This window comes from Phyllobates terribilis, unplaced genomic scaffold (assembly GCF_046119375.1).
Source record: "Phyllobates terribilis strain yellow unplaced genomic scaffold, ASM4611937v1 Scaffold_11__3_contigs__length_659146591, whole genome shotgun sequence".
NCBI classification, from domain to species: Eukaryota; Metazoa; Chordata; class Amphibia; order Anura; family Dendrobatidae; genus Phyllobates; species Phyllobates terribilis.
In genome coordinates, this window is record NW_027362771.1 from 257,725,165 (window position 1) to 257,749,216 (window position 24,052).

The 24,052-nt window shown below is 41.6% G+C and overlaps 1 protein-coding gene across 6 annotated transcripts in view; it reads right to left on the reverse strand.

Annotated features, from left to right (window-relative positions):
* PIK3CG (phosphatidylinositol-4,5-bisphosphate 3-kinase catalytic subunit gamma) overlaps positions 1-24,052 on the reverse strand; it is a 64,620-nt gene that overhangs the window by 17,668 nt on the left and 22,900 nt on the right. For all 6 annotated transcript variants that reach the window (XM_073652223.1, XM_073652219.1, XM_073652221.1 and 3 more), the window contains 5 exons: positions 17,812-18,037; positions 17,169-17,272; positions 10,455-10,601; positions 7,729-7,819; positions 479-609 (listed from right to left, as the gene is read on the reverse strand). In XM_073652223.1, coding sequence (XP_073508324.1) covers positions 479-609; positions 7,729-7,819; positions 10,455-10,601; positions 17,169-17,272; positions 17,812-18,037 — 699 coding nt within the window. The remainder of the gene's footprint in view (positions 1-478; positions 610-7,728; positions 7,820-10,454; positions 10,602-17,168; positions 17,273-17,811; positions 18,038-24,052) is intronic.

Consider the following 24,052-nt stretch of genomic DNA (forward strand, 5'->3'; position numbering starts at 1 on the left):
TTGCTATCCTCATGCCTTCTGGTTTTCCCTTTTGTTTGTTTGTTCATTTTTATTTATTTGCTAATGTAAAATTACTAAATGTGGAGTAAAGATTGTGGAGCCTTATCACCGTGACCGCGGAAGACACTTTCCCGTGGATGTTGATAGTGACTTAAAGGGCACCTGTCACCCGCCGCTTTGTACACTCAGGTAACTGAACCCACACCGGCACCGCCCCTATGACTGAAACTGAAGGCTGTCGGTGAGAATAAAGTTAATTTTTTCCCCAGAGCATTCAGGTATGTGCAGGAGCCAGGCAGGTTAATAATGCTAATAGCCTGCAGATTAACCCCCTATATGCAGGTTAATAAAGCTCTTGCTGGTGACAGGTTCCCTTTAACATAAAAATTTGCCACTACAATTACTATTGTCTCAACCATTTCAATATACAGGCATAACACACAAAGATTACCCCTACATAACCATTATAACAATATACCTTATCTTCAAGTGGACATTTCTCTTTTAACCACTGACTTAGAACTTCATCTTTAAATGCACCAGTGTTTCCAACTGTACTCTGCTGTATCTGAGCGATGGTGGTCGCATCTTTGACAATTTCAATCATTCCTAAAAGGGGAGCAAATTTAGAGAACTAACATCATTGATCTATACATGAATTAAAAGGAATATGTCACCAGGTTTTTGCCACCTAATCTGAGAGCAGTGTAATGTAGGGGCAGAGACCCTGATTCTAGCGATGTATCACTTACTGGGCTGCTTGCTGTAGTTTTTTATCAAATCATTGTTTTATTTACCAGCAGGAGATTATCATTAGAGGACTAATAATCATGCTGCCAAGTAGTCCTTATATTCATGAGCTCTGTATAACCCCGCCCGACCACAGATTGCCAGCTTTCTGTGTACACTGTGCATAGGCAGAAAGCTACCAATCAGTAGTGGGGCAGGGTTATACAGAGCTCAGCATTCAAAGAAAAGGTACATCTGCATCACATACAACAGGTATTTTATTAAAACTGCAGCAAGCATCCCAGTAAGGACAGGTTCACACAACCGTATAAAAAAATCGGAGGTTTTTTTTCCAGAAAAGATGGACAATTTTTTTCTTACTTGTCATCCGTGTGCAATCTGTTTTTTTACAGCAGCTATTAATCATTTACAAGACCATTTACAGTTTCCAATATTACAGAATTGCAATATATCGTGAAAAACCAGGTGCTATACTGTGCCTCCATATGGCATCCGATTTTTTTCACGCACCCATACACTTGAAAGGCAGAGTCTCATCCGATTTACAGAAAAAAATTAGTGCATGCTGCCATTTTTTTCAAACACAGATTCAGTCAGTGAAAAAAAATCGTTCATCTCCATTGAATAACATTGTGCGAGTGCGATCTGGTTTTTTTTTTAACCCCTTAACGACCTTGGGTCTTTCTGTTTTTGTTTTCATTTTTTGCTCCCCTTCTTCCCAGAGCCACAACTTTTTTAATTTTCGTTCAATATGGCCATGTGAGGGCTTATTTTTTGTGGGATAAGTTGTGCTTTTAAACGCCATCACTGGTTTTACCATATTGTGTGCTGAAAAACGGGAAAAAAAATTCCAAGTGCGGTGAAATTGCAAAAAAAATACAATTCCACAGTTATTTTTGGGTCCTTTTTTTTACCATGCTCACTGCTAAAACTGACCGGCCATAATTATTCTCCAGGTCATTACGAGTTCGTAGACACCAAACATGTATAGGTTCTTTTTTACTTAAGTGGTGAAAAAAAAATCCAAAGTTTGCTAAAAAAAATATAAAAATGACGCCATTTTCCGAGACCCGTAGCGTCTCCATTTTTCGGGATCTGGGGCCGGGTGAGGGCTTATTTTTTGCGTGCCGGGCTGTTGTTTTTATTGCTACCATTTTGGGGTAGATCCGATGTTTTGATCGCCCGTTATTGCATTTTATTGCAATGTTGCAGCGACTAAAAAAACGTAATTCTGGCGTTTAGAATTTTTTTCTCATTACGCATGATCAGATTAATTCTTCTTTTATATTGATAGATCTTGCGATTCTCAACGCGGCGATACCAAATATGTGTATGTGTTTTTTTTTTTTAATTATTTTATTTTGAATGGGGAGAAAGGGGGGTGATTTAAACTTTTATATATTTTTTATTTTTTTTATATTTTTAAAAACATTTTTTTTACACTTTCTGCTTGCTTCTATAGTCTCCATAGGAGACTAGAAGCAGCAGCTGTCTGATTGCTTCTACTGCATACAGGCGATGAGCAGATCGCTTGTATGCAGCAGAAATGCTCACTTGTTATGAGCGCTGACCACTAGGTGGCACTCATAGCAATTGAGACATGACAACCACAGGGGTCTGCTGCAGACCCTGGGTTGTCATGCCCACCCATTGGTGGGGTCACCGATGGGCGGGGCTTAGGACGCGCTTCCCGGAATCGCGAGTTAAATGCCGCTGTCAGAGATTGACAGTGGCATTTAACTGGTTAACAGCCGCGGGTGGATCGCGATTCCACCCCCGGCTGTTGCGGGCACATGTCAGCTGTAATAATCAGCTGACATGTGCCCGGTTCAGTGCGGGCTCAGCGCCGGAGCCCCCGCTGAACTGGCCTTTAAGACCTGGTGCGTACTAATATTGACCAGGTCGGAAAGGGGTTAAAATAAGGTCGTGTGCACGAGCCCGAAGTGACACATAGCTGAAATCAGGGTTTCTACTCCTACATTATACTGCTTTCAGATTGGGTAGCAAAATCCTGGTGACAGACTTCCTTTAACCCCTTCACCGCAAAGCCTGTTTTCACCTTCCTGACCAGGCCAATTTTTTTCAATTCTGACTAGTGTCACTTTATGGGGTAATAACTCTGGGACGCTTCAACAGATCCCAGTGATTCTGAGTAGTGTGGAGCAAATTTGTTCGGCATTTCAAATTCGTGTTCGGGGTTCCGGCTTGTTGGCGCCAAAAAATCGGTTCCGCCCACGAACATCCCTGACTTGCCACGATGTCACGCAGATGTTAACATGGAAAATATTTCTCCTTTCCTTTATTTTTTGCTGCTTTTCCTTAACTGCTAAGTTTGGCAGAACTACATATTAATAAATGAAACAATCAGCTATCCATGCACTAATTATTTATACATCTATGAGAGAGTTCTTAATAGTCTAACACTTTGACAACATATTATCTGTTGCTGCAACCATCGTTTTGTCCAGGGCTGGACATAGAAATCCAGGGGCGCCATAGCAAAGGTCTAAGGCTACGTTCACATGTTCAGTATTTGGTCAGTATTTTACATCAGTATTTGTAAGCCAAAATCACGAGAGGGTGATAAATACAGAAGTGGTAACGTGTTTCTATTATACTTCTCTGATTGTCCCACTCCTGGTTTTGGCTTACAAATATTGTGGTAAAATACTGGCCATATACTGAAGGTGTGAACGTGGCCTAAAGGGGCTATGCCGCTAAAAACATTTATCACCTAACTATCGCTGAGAGTTTGTGAGCAGTGATCAAACATTTATCCCCTATTCTGTGGATAGGGGTTAATTGGTTCTACTGCACAAGTTTAATTCCTTTAGAATCTAATATAAACCAGCCACCAGATCCAGATTTAACATACTGTACATTGCCACTAACAACCAGTATGGATCTATCAGGTCTGAACAAGGAAAAAATAGCCCCCCTGGCATATGGACCTCACCATCCCACAAACAATATATGCACACATAAATGCATGCTGCAGAAGTAAAACCTATATAAACCACGTCATCAACACAAGAAGATAAATAGAAGAGGCACATATAGACACTTAATCACATAGTCAAGATCAGGAGTACACTCATTTTTTCAGTGGAGGATAAGTGTTTGCTACAATATTATGCGCGGAAGATGGCAGTTTCACTAATATGATTAGTCCCTTAAGAAAAAAACGTTATGTGGCCAAGAACCACCAGCAACCCTCAGTTGCGTCGCAAATTTATTACGGGTGGAACATGAATACCACGTCTAGCCTTACCACAACCGATAAGCTCCATCCCCTTACAAAAGTAAAGGGCCATCTCAAGTGGCAGCGGCCATTATCAATAGGAGAGCACTGTCAGCCTGACTGTCACGCAGGGTGTGGGGAAGACTAAGTGCAACAAAGAGGGAATAGGGAAAGGGAGCCCAGACACTAGGGAAAGGGGGGAGTGGAGACCTCCTAGTCTGATCTAGTGTCACCCTGTCTCAACTACCGTCCCTATATTGGCTGTTCACTAATCGCCACACGCGTGCCTCGCCCTGACTTTCCCTGGCGTATGGCTAAGGCTAGGGAAGGGAGGAGATGAGCACTAGTCGATCTCCACTAAACTCTATAGACAACAAGGGTAGACAAAAGGGGGGGATTGCTTAGCTTTAGACGACTCCAGACAAATGCGCACGTGGCCTCAAGCTTCCGAGAGGATGAAGTACTGCTCTTGCTAAAGCCTCACAAGTAGTAATGAATATTGACGGCACCTCCCTCTCAGACACACCAGGTACACTCAGGTAGCCGCTGGGTCCTAGAGACAGCCAGCCTCTAAGAAGATGTCTGTAATGCCAAACGTAGAGATCTCCTGCAACCAACTGCAGGGCGACTGTCTGTCACCTCTGACATACCCGTGACACTGACGCTTTGTCATTGCTGTTAACCTTGTTGATGAACACATGATGCCCCTCGCCTACACATACACTGTCCAGCTCTACTTCACTGACACTTATTTTGAGACCACATCAGAATTTCCCCAGTATTAGTGGAGGAGGTTTGTGTCAAATCAGACTCTTCGAACAATGTTGATACATTCAGCAGAACATCGCCGTTCTTGTAATCAAGAACTTGTACTAATTTGTGAATGAGAACACCAATAGTAAAAATGAAAGCCAGTAAAATCAATATAATCTTTATTAATATTATACAAAAACAAGCATATACAGTTATATGAAAAAGTTTGGGCGCCCCTATTAATCTTAAGCTTAATGTTTTCTTAAAATTGGTGTTTTTGCAACAGCTATTTCAGTTTGATATATGTAATAACTGTTGGACACAGTAATGTTTCTGCCTTGAAATGAGGTTTATTGTACTAACAGAAAATGTGCAATCTGCATTCAAACAAAATTTGACAGGTGCATAAGTATGGGCACCTCACCAGAAAAGTGACATTAATATTTATTAGATCCTCCTTTTGCAAAAATAACAGCCTCTAGTCGCTTCCTGTAGCTTTTAATGAGTTCCTGGATCCTGGATGAAGGTATTTTTGACCATTCCTCTTTACAAAACAATTCCAGTTCAGTTAAGTTTGATGGTCGCCGAGCATGGACAGCCCTCTTCAAATGATCCCACAGATGTTCAATGATATTCAGGTCTGGGGACTGGGATGGCCATTCCAGAACATTGTAATGGTTCCTCTGCATGAATGCCTGAGTAGATTTGGAGAGGTGTTTTGGATCATTGTCTTGCTGAAAGATCCATCCCTTGCGTAACTTCAACTTTATCACTGATTCTTGAACATTATTGTCAAGAATCTGCTGATACTGAGTGGAATCCATGCGTCCCTCAACTTTAACAAGATTCCCGGTGCCGGCATTGGCCACACAGCCCCAAAGCATGATGGAACCTCCACCAAATTTTACTGTGGGTAGCAAGTGTTTTTCTTGGAATGCTGTGTTTTTTTGAAGCCATGCATAACGCCTTTTTGTATTACCAAACAACTCAAGCTTGGTTTCATCAGTCCACAGGACCTTTTTCCAAAAAGAAATTGGCTTCTCCTAATGTGCTTTTGCATACCTCAGCCGACTCTGTTTGTGGCGTGCTTGCAGAAACGGCTTCTTTCACATCACTCTCCCATACAGCTTCTCCTTGTGCAAAGTGCGTTGTATAGTTGACCGATGCACAGTGACACCATCTGCAGCAAGTTGATGCTGCAGCTCTCTGGAGGTGGTCTGAGGATTGTCCTTGACTGAGCTCACCATTCTTCTTCTCTGCCTTTCTGATGTTTTTCTTGGCCTGCCACTTCTGGCCTTAACAAGAACTGTCCCTGTGTTCTTCCATTTCCTTACTATGTTCCTCACAGTGGAAACTGACAGGTTAAATCTCTGAGACAGCTTTTTGTATCCTTCCCCTGAACAACTATGTTGAATAATCTTTGTTTTCAGATCATTTGACAGTTGTTTTGAGGAGCCCATGATGCTACTATTCAGAGGAGATTCAAACAGGAGAACAACTTGCAAGTGGCCACTTTAAGTAGCTTTTCTCATGATTGCATACACCTGGCTCTGAAGTTCAAAGCTCAATGAGGTTACAAAACCAAAAAAAGTGCTTTAGTAAGTCAGTAAAAAGTAGGTAGGAGTATTTAAAACAAGAAAATGATAAGGGTGCCCATGCTTATGCACCTGTCAAATTTTGTTTGAATGCAGATTGCACATTTTCTGTTAGTACAATAAACCTCATTTCAAGGCAGAAACATTACTGTGTCCAACAGTTACTACATATATCAAACTGAAATAGCTGTTGCAAAAACACCAATTTTAAGAAAACATTAAGCTTAAGATTAATAGGGGTGCCCAAACTTTTTCATATAACTGTAAATAGGAAAAATATAGAATGGAAAAGCACAAGCAATAAAAAAACGGGGTATCACCATGAGAATAATAGAGCCATAATGGAAGACCTTAGCTGAATGAATAATAAATATAAAGCCAAATATAGGGATATATTTGTTGTGAACTATTAGCTGTATAATACAGACTAGTAGGACGGCATAAAGTATACGAAAACAAGGGTAAAATAAGTGTTTTTACTGCAAATGACTATATAATATAACTTTAGTAAATCAATGTGAAACGTCTATTAAGGTAAATAAATATATGACAATACTAATAAAACACCCATCTATGTGAGGGATCCAAAGAGGATTATATCGCAGTTACATCCTTGCAGCACCAAGGTAAGAAGGTGATCTCTTTCCACACCCGACGCGCGTTTCGCAAGAACAGCTTTGTCCAGGAGTTTTTTATTGTTGGTGTTTTTACATTCTATATATTTCATATTTATGTGCTTGTTTTTATATAATATTAATAAAGATATTGATTTTATTGACTTGCATTTTGCTATTGGTGTTCTCTATGAAATTTCAAGCATTTAAGCCTTAATTACATGGATTGTGTATATAGGTGTTTATGTTAATTTGCGAATGATGGTCAAGTTCAAAATTGCTCTCCTCCCTCTCTACCTCCCAGTTGTCTTGTAGCTCACTCATACATACAGTGACATAAGGAAGGCTGATCATGCCTCACACCTTGGTAAGTCCTCCGGAGCAGGCAGCTGCCATGAGCTGGAGCAGAAGTAGTAGGAGGAGACAAAGGTGGGCTTTGCTCCGCACAGAATATGATCCACAAGAAGTCTAATGCATAGTAATAAGCATGACAACTTTTTTAAAGCATGAAATAGCCTGCACAAGCATTCATACAGGAGTCATTGTGATCACTGTATGTTGGGTGAAGTGGGCAGACAACATGAAGCGACGGATCCATTTGGCCCCCCTGCTCACAAGCTTTATAGTGGTCACATGGCATGCTGCTATGGGTGGTAAGCCACTGTCCCTACTTTACAAATAAGCAACCAACTAAGCAGAATATTTTCCAGTTATTATATAAGGAGGTAGAACAACTATCACAGAATGGATTTACCAATCATACCTCATCACTCACCTATCTTGTTTCCTGTAGAAATGCAGCCATAGGGTAACAGGCAAAGGTCTAATGATTCACATTCCCAAATAGACTCCATAATCCGGAGTATCTGAAGAAAATGAACAGTACAGTAAATGGATGTTATTACCCCGATTACATGGGTTTTCCCAATATAAATATTTTGCTTTATCAATTTAATGCACCATAAATGTTTGTCTGGTGAGTTTCCAGTCTCTGGGACACCCAAGATCACAAAATTGTTGAGGGGAAAACATAGAAACAGCCAAACGAGCAGAATTGCTTACAGGAATGGACATGAACAAGCTGGCATTTATAGTACTTTTTTCAGTAAACATGCTTGTGGAATGGTTAAAGGGAATCTGTCAGTAGGACCAACCGTTCCAAGCCGTGTATATGGGCATGTAGGTCATAGGAAGCTGAATAAAATGATACCTTGATATCTACAATCTGATGTCTTATTCCAGAGATATCCATGTTTTTCATATACTGTATTTTTCGGACCGTAACAGACGCACTTTCCCCCCCCAAATTTTGGAAAATATGTCTTATGGTCCGAAGGTTACTTTACCGGATAGTTGCGGTGGGGGTGGAGCGGGATCACAGGGCCCTCCATGCCCTCCTTCCCTCAGGAACACGGTGGCGGCGGCGCCGGAGGCAGCAGAAGAACAACAGGTGAGATGCTGTTGGTGGTGAAGCGGTGAGGCAGAGTGGCTGAGAAATGGGCCTGGCTGGGGCCGGAACCGGTACCTGGCCGGGGCAGGGGCCGGTGTCGGGCTGTGAGCGACATCGAGCGGTGAAGCAGAGTGGCATCTTCCACAGGAAAATGCCTGACCGAGCCGGCGCATGCGCAGACCGGGGGCTCCAGTGGTCGTTTTCCTGTAGATCACAGCTTTAGGAAGATGGCCGCAGCCACAGGAAACCCAGGCACGCCGCTCTGCCTCACCGCCCGACGTTGCTCACAGCCTGGCACCAGCCCCAGCCTGTTCCCGACCCCAGCCCCAGCTCGGCACAGGCCCGGCCCCAGCCAGGCACACCAACCAGCCAGGCACAAGCCCCAGCCAGGCACAGGCCCCGGCCAGGCACAGGTCCTGGCCAGGCACAGGTCCTGGCCAGGCACAGGTCCCAGGCAGGCACAGGTCCCGGCCCAGGCCCCAGCCAGGCACAGGAACCAGCCAGGCTAAGGGCCCGGCCAGGCACAGGTCACGGCCAGGCACAGGCCCCACAGCATCTCACCTCTTCTGCTGCAGCCGCCAGGTTCCTGAGGGAGGGAACGGAGGGCCCTGCGATCCTGCTCCACCACCATCGCAACTCCCCGCTGCTGGAGCACTGGCTTCTTGCATCCAGGGTCTGCAGCATTCCTCCACTACTGTCGGCTTCCTGAAGCACCCTGCCTCCTGTGACCCTCGCTCCACCGCTCCCCAGGTAAGATACCGAACCTATTCAGACTATAAGATGGACCCCCATCTTATAAAAAATATTTTTTTCCTATTTTCCACCCCAAAATTTGGGGTGCGTCTTATGGTCCGGTGCGTCTTATAGTTCGAAAAATACGGTATGTAAATGAGCTGTTCAGGACTATGGGCCGGACACTGATCTACATGAGAATCTGCCTCCAGAGATTATTGTAAATGAGCTAAATAGAATATGGCATATTTTTTTAGAGCTGGAGTAGACGGTAGTTGTATACTTAATTGATGGGGAACATTAGATCATTGCTTAGGCGGCTATGCACAGGCAGATGTATACCATTGTATTCACATATGTGGTGGCTGTAGGACAGTGCATAGAGGCTGTACATTGTACAGTGCAATACATACTCTGTTGGGCGCTATATGTACAGAGCTATTTTCCGGTACAAGAAGTACTTCTAGGCAAATATACCTCTGCACATATACTATACATTGGCAAAATTTTTTCTATAGATTAGAGCAGACATCAATAAAAAAGAAACCTCAGGCATATGGCAGAACGATAAATGCCCCAAGCAACTTTATTGGGTGCACTATTACTGCTCTGAAAAACATACGCAAGTGGCTTAAAGGGGTTGTCCCCTACTTGATAACCCTTTCTAAACAGTTAAATTGTCCATGAAAAAAATAATAAAAATATATATATTCTTACCTTAATGACCAGCGACATTCCTTTGATATCAGTGCTATGTCTCTCGGTAGTCACGTGACATCATGCTTTGTGACCGCTGCAGCCAATCAGAGGCCACTGATTAGCTGCAGCCTTTCAGTATTTCTTCAGAGTGGACATTTGCTCTGACAGAATAATGAAGGTTGCAGCTGATCAGCAGCTACATAACAATGGAAGACACCGCACAGTGATCACTGCAACATCACTGGTCCTGGAGGTAAGTATATATTAGGAAGGGGTTGTCAATTAGTGGGCAACAGCTTCATGACTACTTTTTGGGAAAAAAACAAGAGGTTATTGTGAAAATGTTGAAGATCATTTTCTGATATTGAATCTTCTCATTGTTGTTCTTTCCAACACATAGCTCAGGGTCTTGGTCCAGTCATCATAAGCACATACCGGTAATTGTGCCATGTATGAGCACAGATACAAAGGTTATAGAAAACATGAAAGCCCCCACATCAGCCATAAGAATAGATAAGAGCACTACGTGACCAGACTTGTCACACAGAGTTTTTTTATTGAAGTATTCATTATAATAGTTGTGTCTGAGGTGACATAAGTCTTGGCAATAAAAATGGTACCTGTAAAATGAGCATATCTTGACGAAGGTCATCTCCATGCTTAAAAATGATTCCTATAGTCTCATTGGACAATGCAGTCGTGTCCGCGCATTTAAATTCCAGCCACAATGGCTTCTTCTTTGAGGCCATTACTTTACATTTTTCCACCTGTTGTAAAAAAACATATTTCATATTAACTTATTAATTATGTCTACTTGCTAATTATAAAATCTGAAATATACTGTAAACAATATTACTACTCTGTGTAGGAAGCACATACAAAGGCTGAATATTATGTCTCCTAATCTTAGCAGGGAGGCGATGGATATGCGCCCATGATGTCATGCACATCCTGCCCCTTATCTATTGTGAGGAAGACAATGAGAAACTATCACTAGCATCTCATCCACTCGTCACCACATACAGGGAAGTACTCTGTTTCTCCCTGGAGCACTTCCCAATACTCTGATTTCTCATGTGTGGAAATCTGCAGTTACCTAGAGGAAAAGGCTGAATAAGTGCAGTACTGCGACTTCACCCTCTATAGATGCAGCACTCCTGCTATTTCCTCACTCTGTTGGTAGATGATATCAATAGAATAATAGGTAAATCTCCTTCTCAAATCGTGTATACATTTTCAGTATTATTTAAATAAATATTTTCCTATATTAATCCTTTTCCACGCAAGCCTGTTTTCACCTGACAGAACCCCATTTTTACAATCGAACATCCAAGGAATCTGAGATTGTTATTTGGAGACACTTTGTACTTCAATGCAAAGTGGTAATTCATGGCAAAATTTAGGTCCATTAGATTTGTATTAATTTATGAAAATATCAAAAATTTGGAAAAATTGAAAAATTACATTCTTTCAACTAGGTATCTAGGGGGTTATTTCTCCTTGCAGAGAGTAACGTGTTAAGCACATCAGGTAAGGAGACTTTTAAAGCTACAATGCTCCTCTGGGAAATATGTAGGTGGCACTAGAGTTCTAGTTCTCTTCCTCTCTGAAGAGACAATTTGCATATTCTTTCAACTAAAATGTTGTCTTAGCCACCATTTTTTTAAAATTTTCACATGGGGCCATGAAAGAAAGTGCACCCAAAAATTTGTTGCAAAATTTCTCCCAAACGTCGTGATACACACAAGGTAGTCAGATTCTAATGCAGTGTTTCCCAAACTCCAGTCCTCACGGACCCCACAGGTCATGTTTTCAGGATTTCCTTAGTATTGCACAGGTGATGGAAGTATCATCAAGGCATCAGGAATTCTCTCACCTGTGCAATACTATGGAAATCCTGAAAACATGATCTGTGGGGTCCGTGAGGACTGGAGTTTGGGAAACACTGTTCTAATGTTTGCGCTATTAGACTTTTGGAGCGCAAATTATGCTGTAGTATACTGGGGCCATCATGTCGCATTTGAAAAGCTTTGGAAGTGCTGAAAACAGCAGAAAATGTTTATAACATTGGGATGCCAAAATGAAACTTTTTCCCAGTAAAATGTTGCTTTAGCCCCAAATTTTTTATTTTCGCAAGGGTAACAAGAAAAAATAGACCATACAATTTTTTACCCAGTTTCTTCTGAACGATAGCAATACGCTATATGTGGTCTTTTGTGTCACGCCATGTTCAGGCACATGGCATGACACAAAAAGGTGAGCTGTTTAAAGGGACTCTGTCAGCACAGAATGACTGCATTGTGGTGGGGCCAAACATTTAACTACACCTTCCCACCTGCTTGGTTTCCATCTATCTCCTCCCTTCGCTATGAAGCCAGAGCTGTCAATCATAGAAGAGGGGGGTGGATAGAGGGAAAAAAAAAGCAGGTGGGAAGGTGTATGTAAATGATTGGTCCTGTGCTGATAGAGTCCCTTTAGCTTTTGGAGTACAATTTTTACTGTTATAGATTGTGAAAGCCATGACACATTTGAAAAGCCCTTGCGTCAAAATAGCAGAGGCCCCCTACAAATGACCCCATTTTGGAAACTAGGAATGCAGTTAGGAATGCATCTAGGAATGCAATGAGTATTTTGCCACCATTGGCATTTTTCATATAGTTCACAGTGAATTTTCCACAGTGAAAATTGCAAATATGCCAATTTTATGCCCAATACAGCTTGTGCTTCTAGAGCCATGTGCTCAATAAACTGTTAAAGGGAAGGTGCCGCAATTTTTAATTTTGTATTAATAATTATTGATTATATAATCAATTATTTTTAATACAAAAATTAAATTTACCACTTTATTAGTTTTTTATTTATTCATTTTTACTTTCACCACTGGGGGCTGCCATTTTCATTTGGTGGTGTGTAAGAGTCTAAGCAGGACTCTTATACACCCCACTTACGGCAGCCCTGGGCATAAGAGACTGCGGTCAGAGGGTGACCACATCTCTAACATTAGAGGCCGCTCATCCTGCCTCTTATCTGCAACCTGGGAATGCCCCCTTGCCTGTCCAGATCGCAGCTGTGGGAGATGATTGCGGCCATCTTTGTAGAGCCCGCAGTGTAAGCTGCGAGCTGCCTATTCCCCCTGTCATCACACGCACTGCTCAGTGCCATGACAGGAGCTTGCATGGGGAGGAAGTGCCAGGGAGCGGATGTCCGGGGCAAGTACCTGCAGCTGCGGGGAACGGTGATCTCAGCCTGTCAACTGTCATCATGGAACTTATCTAGATGTGTGGTGAGAACCTTCAACCCCCAGGTGCTTCACAGAAGTTTATAACACTGAGCCGTAAAAATAAAATTTTCACATTTTTCCCACAAAAATGTTTTTCAGCCCCAAATTTTGCGTTTTCATAAGGGTAACAGGAGAAATTGCACCATACCATTTGTTGTGCAACTTCTCCTGAGTAAGCCGATACCCCATATGTGGGGGAAAACCGCTGTTTGGGCGCACAGCAGGGCTCGGAAGGGAATGAGCGCCATTTGACCTTTTGAATGTAAAATTTGCTTGAATAATTAACGGACGCCATGCCGCGTTTGGAGAGCCCCTGATATACCTAAACAGTGGAAACCCCCCACAAGTGACACCATTTTGAAAACTAGACCGCTCTGGGAACTTATCTAGATGTGTGGTGAGCACCTTGAACCCCCAGTGCTTCAGAGAAGTTTATAACGTGGAGCTGGGAAAAAAAAAAAAAAAATCACATTTTTCCCACAAAAATATTTTTTAGCCCCAAATTTTTTATTTTCAAAGGTGTAACAGGAGAAAATGGACCACAAAATTTGTTGTGCAATTTCTCCTGAGCATGCAGATACCCCATATGTGGGGGAAAACTATTGTTCGGGCGCACGGCAGGGCTCAGAAAGGAAGGAGTGACATTTTAGAAAGCAGATTTCATGGAATGGTCTGCGGGTCTCCGCGTTTGGAGAGCCCCTGATGTGCCTAAACAGTGGAAAGCCCCCACAAATGACCCCATTTTGGAAACTAGACCCCTCAAGGAATTTATTTAGATGTGTGGTGAGCACTTTGAACCTACAGATGTTTCACAGAATTTTACAACGTTGATCTGTAAAAATTAAAAAAATATATTTTTCTCACAAAAATTTTGTTTTAGCCCCAGATTTTTACATTTTCACACTGAGAAATGGGTAAAAATGGCACCAAAATTTGTCCCACAATTTCTGTTGAATGTAGAAATACCCCATATGTGGCTGTACAGTACTGCTTAGCCATACGGCAAGACTCGGGAGGGACGGAACGCTATTTGCCTCCTGGAGCGCAGATTTTTCTAGAATAGTATGCAGATTCCATATACAGAGCCCTTAAGTGTTAGCATAGCAGAATCCCCCCCAATCTCAAGTGACCACATTTTGTAAATTATACCCCTTTAGGAATTTATCTATAGGTGTGGTGCCGATCTTGACTCCATGGGTCTTTTCCAGAAACAATCAGCAGCGGATGTTGCTAAGTGAAAATTGCAAACTGCCGTTGTAGTGAACAGTGAGTTGTAGTGACCAGTACGTTGTGCCCAGCTCATGCTTCTGGAGACACGCACCTGTAAATTAGGCAGGCTCGCATCGCTACAGATATGGCAAACATGTGGACGTTAACTACGGTTTAGGCACACACTGGATATCAGAAGGGAAGGGGCATTTGGATTTGGGAGTGCAGAATTTGCTCAATTTCTTTTGGGGGGTGATGAGCCATGGCGCATTTCCAGAGCCTTTGTGCTACCAGTAATGTGGAAGCGCCTATATTTCCGATAACAGATGACAGACCTGAGTGTAGACCTGCTTTTTTTGTGGATTAAGTTGAAGCTTTTGTTGGTAATATTTTACATAACATTTTGGATCACATTTATCCAGCACTCTTATGCTGAGCACTTATATCAGGGTTTCCATCTAAATCTCAGAGTGACATGATTCATATGAACCCCCCGAGGGATCCATTCACTATAATGATGCAGCAGAGTTACTCTGGACTCCATCTGACCTATGTTAAGCATCATCATTCTTTTCAGAAGTGCAAAAAACTGTGGCCGACAACACTTTTATGTATGCCTAATAAAAAGACGGACATCGCCGGATCATAGGTCAGAGGGCGTCCATAGTGCCTCCATCTGCCTCATTATAGGGAATCTTCTGCCGGGGTTTCTGTCTGAAGCATGTATTTCAGAGATTTACACGGAGACCCCGGTGTAAGCGCAGAGCGCAAAATAGTGTGGGCCGAGCCTTACTGCGATCTTTGGGAGGTAGAATGAACAAATCAACAGCAGGTGAAGAATTGGTTTTATTTATATTTTACGCTTTTCCCCGTGTGGTATAAGTGATTAGACAACTTTATTATTTAGGTTGGTTCGATTACAGCGATACAAGATTTTTGTGGATTTTTATGTTTGGCAGCTGTCACATACCAAAAGATGCTTTTTATTGCAAAAACTAGTTTTTGCATCGGCATATTTGAGAGCTATAGTTTTTCCATATTTCGGTCGACAGAGTCATATGAGGGCTTGATTTTTGCGGGACGAGTTGACGTTTTTATTGCTACCATTTTCGGGCATATTACATTTTTTGATCCCTTTCTATTTTGATTTTTGTGAGGCAGAATGAACAAAAAACAGCAATTCAGTAATTGTTTTTTTTTAATGTCGTTCCGTGTGTGATAAAATTGATAAGGCAGCGTTATTCTTCAGGTCAGTACAATTACAGCGGTACCACATTTATAGCTTTTTTTATGTTTTGGCGCTTTTACACAATAAAAACTATTTTCTAGAAACATTAATCATTTTTGCATTGCTTTATTCTGAGAGTTATAACTTTTTTATTTTTCGGCTGATGGAGCTGTATGGTGGCTTGTTTTCAGAAGTATCATTTTTATTTACATTCGTCCTTTTGATGGCGTTTTATTCCACTTTTTGTTTGGTGGTATCATGATAACGCATAGTTTTTTGCCTCTTTTTTTTGGTGTTCACTGAAGGGGTTAACTAGTGACGACATCGGGTCACCATGGCAACGATTGGGACCCCGCAATAACGTTGCGGGGTCCCCGATCCAAAGGCAGAGGAGCTTTCTTCCCTCTGCCTGCAAGCTAAATGTGGTGATCGCAGCATTTAGAGGGTTAAAGTGCCAGGAGCAGTGCTCGCACTGCTCCTGGCACTGAGACTCAGGTATCAGAATCAATTGACTCCTGGCGGCGATCGCACGCGCACAGCCTCTGTGCACACAGAATCGCATATTGGTAAGTACCAGGCCACAAGGACATATGGATACGTCTCATGTCAGAAAGGGGTTAAGTGATCTGTCATGCCCAGAGCACTTATCGTCTCATTTGCACATGAAAGAAAACGCAAATTATTCAGGAATGCACAAACAGATAGAAGATATAAAGGTATTGATGGATTTACATTTCAATGACCTGCATTCCCATATATGTATGCAGTTTGGGGGGTTGATCTTACCAACAGATTCACTTTAAAAACACACCTTCTTCTTGCAGTATCATGTATCATTGAGGAGAAAATAAAAATTAAAGGGTATATTCAGGACTTTATGTGACCACAAAAAATGTGTGTTAGCACTAACAGGCAGGTAATTGCAACTTACCTGCTTGTTGTGCCCGGCGCCATTCTTCCGTGGCACAGATATCCGGCTGTCAATCAGAATGGCGACAGAAGTCCCACCCCGTTGACAGAGCAAGGCAGAAAAGATACCTCCGCTCTGCATGCATGACGTCAGCAGAGGCTTCTGAATCCCCAGTAGAAGCAGTCTGTGACATTTCTGTGCCGGGAAAGAATGGCACCGGGCACAACAGGCAGGTAAGTTGCAATTACCTGTCTGTTAGTGCTTAGGTACATTTTTTGTTTTTTTATAAAGTCCTGGATATTCCCTTTAAATCTATATTAGGCCAGGTAAATGCTCTGCCTGTCTTTACGCATGTGCCGCTTATGCATCGACCTCTTTATACTAGATGAGACAAAGGGAGAAGTGTTGGGGAGGATTGTGTGACAACACAACAGTCAGAGCACTTGTCAGATCATATAGAGGATAAAAGTTTGTTTCCTCAGCAATAGTAAATGTATCAAAAACAAGAAACGTATAGTTTGACAAGTGCTTAGGAAGACTACTCGGCAATGTTATTTGTTTAATATGGAAAAATCTACTGGCTGACTTCCATTAACAGTGGAAAAAACATTAGAATGTGATTTTTAAATTAATTTGGAAAAATAAAAGCAATTTACAGATGTGACCACACTCCGTATGTGTTGTATAATAAGATAAAGTCAACTTACAACCAGTGCTCCAGCTCTTAATCCAGGATCATAGGGCACTCTAAAGCTCTCTGGAAGAAGAGATCCCTGTAGTTTTTCAAGCTTTTGTCGTAACTGTGTGATAACTAAGAAACAAAAATCGCTATTTATGAGTGACATATAAAAATGTAATATTTATACTGATAATAGAAACTGGAATGCTAACATTTGTATTAAATCATACATTCATAACAGTAAACTCCTTAAACTATAGCCTATCACAGGATACGCATGTGATTCATGCGTCTCATATTTTTCCAAATACTAGCCACATTCCACATAAAACATTTTATGACCTATATTACTGATAAGCCATACTTAAACCATTGTAAGTAGTGCCTGAAATGGTAAATTCTAGAATTGAACAAAAGGAACTGAAGAACCTTGGTCTGTGGCCACCAGACAACAGCCCTATGAAAATCCTCCTAGCTGTCATCATCGCCAGCATTTCTTCTGATGAGTAGGCCACACGTGACATCAAAAGTCCATCACACTGCAATAGTCTTGGGCCTAATAATCAGAAGAGGCACCAGGGATGCTGGCAGATAGGAGGTTCAGAGGGCTCTTGTCCTGTCGCCATGGACCAAGGTCCTGAGAATCTTTTGGCTTAACTCTAGGCATTTACCTTGTGAAGTGACATCATACTTCTCAGCAGAAGCACTTTTGATCTCCATTGTGACTTTATGAAGAACTTCTGTCACCTGAACCTGCTTCATGAAATCATTTAACATTGATGTGCCGCATCCTCTGAGAAAAGCTTCCAGGATTACTGCAAAACGCTGTTGATAATGCATAGACTGCGCAATCTCACTTCGGAGAAACCAGAACAAGAAGTGGCCAATTCGTTTACTCTGCAAGCAAAAAGCAGGTTTAGAATATAAGCGTAGAAAACAAATGCACCTTATTGTAATTCACCACATAACTATGAAAAACATTAAGCTGAGATTTTCCTGTGCTAGAAACATTCCATGGGAAAGATATGTACTTTTGGTTTATCTCTGTGTACACTGCATCAGTGCCCTATGTCTAAAAAACTCATTAGGCATCATATATGTTCCTACGTATCCATAGGGTTACATTGCATCTTCATTTACTGAAGATAGAGGGACACTATGCCCCTGCATGGGTTTGTGGAGAGCAAATAACAATGTATTTGTTTTCTTCCTAAGGTTCAATTTGGTAATTTAGGTCCGTGTAATGTCAGTGAGAGTATTTGCCTTTAGGCACACCTCAACCCTATATCCAACACCACTCTTTTTCTTAATTAAAAAAAACTAAAAAAAAAAATCGTACACCATAATGTTTCACTGGTTTGACCAGCTTCTTCAGGGGAGATAGGGTAAATTGGCTGTTGGTGTGCACAACAGAGTACACACAATGAGTAAAAACGTCAGAACATGAGTAGTCACTTTAGGGGCAGCATGTATCAGCTTTCAGGTTCCCTTTGAATTTATCTCAGTGCATGAAGAAAAAAACATCAACGTGCCCCAAACAATACCCACATTCTTAATCTTGATGCTTTTTTTTTCTCCACCGCATTGAAATGGATTTTATTGATTATTAATACATAAGTATTTTTTTTAGAAAAATATGGATTGAGCTGAATAAACTATTTTTTTAGTCTTTACAGACCCCTAGAAATGGCAATGTTCCGAGCTCTCCAAGATCAACAATAGACAGTTCAGCTTGTGTGTTTTTCTATATCCATTTTTATTTTTCGCCAAGTGTTTTTCATGTCTCTGTATTTTTAAATGATCACGTGGTCCAAGGAATAAATCGGAAATGTGAACAGTTCAATAGACTATAATAGTTACGAGTGCTATCCCTAAAAAAACACGGACAGCACTCGTACGAGAAAAACTGACATCTGAATGAGGCCCAAGGACAAGTGCAGATGACCGTAGATTCTCTCATCCGAGAGAATCAGGCCTATTATGCAAATGACACTATGATCAAACTATGATCAGAGTTTGTTCAGAATGTCAGCATAGTGTGCTCAGGTCTTTCGGATTGGGAGAAGATGGAGAAAAAAGTTTTTCCATTCTGTGAGGCCGCGGAAATAAACTAAATCCCCCCCCCCCCCAAAAAAAAAAGTCCCCATCAGGTCCATTATCTGTTAACGAAAATATAGGGGGTCTCCACATTACTGGTAGCACAAAGGCTCTGGAAAAATGTTATGGCTCCTCGTACCCCAAAAGACATCCAGCGAATTCTGTGCTCCCAAATCCAAATGTCCCCATATATTCTGAGCCTCAGTTTGCCTAAGCCGCATTTAGCATCCACATGTTTGGCATTTCTGTAGCAATGAGAGTCCGCTTAATTTATGGGGTGCATGTCTCCAGAAGCAAGAGCTGGGCACAATGTATAGGCACTACAATGTACTGGGCACTACACTGGCAGATTTGCAATTTTCACTAAGCAACATTCACTGCTGCTTGTTTCTGGAAACCATCCATCACTACAGTCAAAATCATCACTACACATGTAGATAAATTCTCAGAGTGGTGCAATTTCCAAAATGGGGTCACTTGAGGGGGAATTCTGCTCTTCTGGCACTTAGGGGCTCTGTATATGGGGTACACAAACTATTCTATGAAAATCTGTTCTCCAAGAGTCAAATAGCGCTCCTTTCCTCCCGAGTCTTGCCATGTGGCTAAGCAGTACTGTACAGCCACATATGGGGTATTGCCACATTCAGCTGAAATTGTATGACACATTTTTGGGCCATTTTTATCCATTTCACCTTGTGAAAAAGTAAAATCGGGGGCTTAAACAATTTTTTTGTGGTAAAAATGTAATTATTTTTTCTTCACCACCAAATGGTATAAAATTCTGTGACACACCTGTGGTGTCAATATAATCACTGCACCCTGTATGAATTAATTGAGGTGTAATTTGTAAAATGGGGTCATTTATGGGGTGTTCTGCTGTTCTGGGACCTCAGGGGCCCTGCCAATGTGACATGGCACCCTCAAACTAGTCCAGCGAAATCTGAACTCCAATTCCTTTCCTTATGAGCTTTGCATTGTACCTCAAAAGTAGTTTTCGACCACAAAGAGGTAATGGCGTACTCAGGAAAATTGCCTAACAAATGTCATTGTTTGTTTTCTCTTATTACCCCTTTTGAAAATTACAAAAGCAACATTTTAGCGGAATATATGGTAATATTTCATTTACTCAGCCCAATGTTCTACAATTCTGTTAATCGCCTGAGATATAGTTAGAAATACTCACTACTCCCCTAGATTAATTCCTAGATAGGTGGTTTCCAAAGGGGGTTACTTGTGAGGGTTTCTGCTGTTTTGGCATGTCAGGGGCTCTTCAAATGAGAAATGGTGTCCGCAAACTATTCCAACCAAAATGGCGTCTTTTCCCTTCCGAGCTGTGCTGTACGCGCAAACAGTAGTTTTCTACCACATGTGGGGTATTGGCATAATCAGGAGAAATTGCACAACAAATTGTATGGTCCAGTTTCTAATGTTACCCTTGTGAAAATAAAAAATTTGGGGCTAAAGAAACATTTTTTTACAGGAAAAATTAGATTTTTTTATTTTTACAGCTCAAAGAAATTCTGTGAATCACCTGTGGGTTCAAAGTGCTCACAACACCTCTAGATAAATTCCTTGAGGGGAATAGTTTCCAAAATGAGGTCACTTGTGGGGAGTTTCCACTATTTAGGCACATCAGGGGCTCTGCAAACATGACAAGGCGTCCACTATCTATTCCAATTTTGCTTTACAAAAGTCAAATGGTGCTCCTTCCATTTCAAGTAGTTTTCCTCTACATATGGGGCATCGGTGTACTCAGGAAAAATTGCACAACAAATTGTATGATCCATTTTCTCTTGTTATCCTTGTGAAAATGCAAAATGTGGTGCTTAAGTAACAGTTTTGTGGAAAAAGTAAAATTGAATTTTTTTTCCTTCCATTTTGCTTGTGAAGCACCAGAAGGGTTAATAAACTTCTCGAATGTGGTTTTGAGCAGTTTGAGGGGTGCAGTTTTTAGAATGGTGTCACTTTTGGGTATTCTCTGTCACATAGGGCCTTCAAAGTCACTTCAAATGTGTTGCAGCCCCTAAAAAAATTGGTTTTGTAAATTTTGTTGGAAAAACGAGAAATTGCTGATCAACTTTTAACCCTTCTAACTTCCTAACAAAAAAAATTGTTTTAAAAATGATGCTGTCACGGTTGTGTCAGATGTGACAGACAGTCGCCCTGCAGATGGTTGCAGAAGATCTCTTCGTTTGGCATTACATACACCTTTTTAGCTGTTTCACTCTAGGACCCAGCGGCTACCTCCCGTCTGGGTGTTTAAATAGTTTGGCCTGGGTGTTTAAATAGTTTCACTTTGCAGCAGGAAGGGACTGGTGATAATCACATGTTTCTTTGTGAATGCTTGGAGCTCTCAGTCTGCTATCTTCCTCTGTGGTGCTAGGAGGACGCTTGCAGTTATCTATTTGAAGTCGGCTAAAGCTAAGCTACTTTCCCCCATGTCTGTTTCCCTTTTTGTCTTTAGTTTTCAGTGGGATCGACTAGTGCTCACCCCCTCTCCCTATCCAGGGCCAAGTGCTAGGGAAATACAGGGTTTAGGTTCGCATGCGGCGATTAGAGGAACCAATACAGGGACATTAGTGGAAACAAGGTGATATCAGATCAGGCTAGGAGGTCTCCACTCCCCCCTTTTCCTAGAGTCTGGGCTCCCTTTCCCCCTTCCCTTTGTGTTGCACTTAGTCTTTCACACACCTTGCGTGACAGATGCTGATGTAAAGTAGACATTTGACAAATGTTATTTATTAACTATTTCTAATGATATAACTATCTGGTTGAAGTGTGTAAAAATTAAAAGTTTGAAAACTGCAATATTTTTGTCAAAATTCCAAAATTTTCACAAATAAACGCAAAAATATCTACCTAATTTTAACACCATGAAGTACAATAAGTCTACAAAAAATGAAGTGTTCCAAAGTTATTTTCACATAAAGTGACACTGGTAAGAATTAAAAAAATTGGCCTCGTCAGCAAGGTGAAAACAGGCTCTGTCACGAAAGGGTTAATGAGAAAACACTACTATAGTGCACATGGTGCTATTTTTTTCCACGTGGAAAAAAAAGAAAATGACAATGGGGTGTTTCTGCTAGAGAAAAAGACTCTAAATTTAACTACGATACTTAATAAATTGAAGCAAACTAAAGTCCTACACACAAAAAAAATGAACACATCCAAAAAAAATGTTTTTTAAAGTTTCTTTCATTTTTTTGGGGTGTGCATTTTTTAGCTAGAAAAATTCACATAAAAAACTCCATGTGAACATACTTTAGGATTTACTGCTCAGCAAAGTAAGCCCACAGGTATATCTGGCCAATATGTTTACAACCTAAGACCGATTTCACACGTCCTGATATTTCCGGTACCGGAAAAACTAGTACCGGAGATATCTGTGTCCGTATGCACCTGTGTGGCACACGTGTGGCAATTGTGTACCACCCGTGTACCGCATTAGGAGCACACGTATTGGCGCCTGGGAATCAGCAGTACAGTTAGCGCTGTTCCCAAACACCGGTGCTGAAAGCTGCCCTCATCATTGTCCCCTGCTGGCGCTGTGAACAGTGCGAACAAGGAGCAATGTTGAAATTAGTAGTCTACTCCCGCTGTGTCCTAGTGTAAAAATAAGAATAAACTAAAAAAAATCCTTGTACCAACCTGTCTGAAGATGTCCCCCACTGTACTCCATCTGACTGCTCACGCCGAGAAGCCAGGGTCATGAGCGGTGTCCTGTCACTCACTGAGCTCAGCGGAGGTCAGGAGCCCCATCGTTGAAGCAGTCATTCTCCCTGGCTACTCGGCGTCTGTGGTCGCTTCAAGACAGGTGAGTATAAGGATTTTTTTATTTTATTCTCATTTTTACAGCTTTTGAAGACAATGGCAGCAAAATACAACTCTCAACATTGTCCCTTGCTAGCGCTGATCGCAGTGCCGGCAGGGGACAATGATGAGTGATCGCTTCAGCACCCGGCGCTTGGGAACAGTGCTAACTGTACCGCTGATTTGCAGGCGCCGGTATGTGTCACACAGATGACACACGAATGTCATCGGTGTGTCATCAGTGTGGGACGTTTTGCGGCCCATGCAGTGGGTAAAAAACGGACATGTCAGCATGTTTTGCCCATGGACACATGGTCCGTGGAAACACGCTGACATCTGCACAGATCCATTCATTTGAATGGGCCTAAGTGTGTCAGTGTCTCCAGTACGTGTGGAAACTGTCAGCACACATACTGGACACACTGACGTGTGAAAAAGCCTTAAGAATGTTTTTGAAGAGCTTTTGGAGTAGAAACTGGCTATTTGCACACAGACTTTTTTTTAGGAGATTTTGGAGCAGAAACTGAGAGGAAACTCTTCATATATTCCTCAAAAATGTAAAACTCCTCAAAAACTTGGAGATTCAGCTCAGTTTCCGCTTATAAAACCCAATGAAAAGACTCTGTATGAACATAGACACTGAGGGGAAATTTTTGAGGAGTTTTGAAATTTGGAGGAAGATTTGGAGAGTTTCTGCTCCGACATCCAAAAACTCCTTGAGAAACTCTTTGTGCACATAGTCTAAGGCAACAAGCACATGTTGAATGTTTGGTGAGTTTTTTTTAAATACAGAAGTGGTGACATGTTTCTATTACACTTTTCCTCTGATTGTTCCACTCCTGATTTTGCCTTATAGACACTGATGTAAAAAACGTACCAAATACTCAACATGTGCATGTGGCCTTAGGCTGTGTGCCCACTATGCGTTTTTTAAGGAATTCCGCTGCAGAAACGCTTAAAAAAGCTGCGGAAATTTCAGCTGCAGATTATCATTGCGGAAAAATC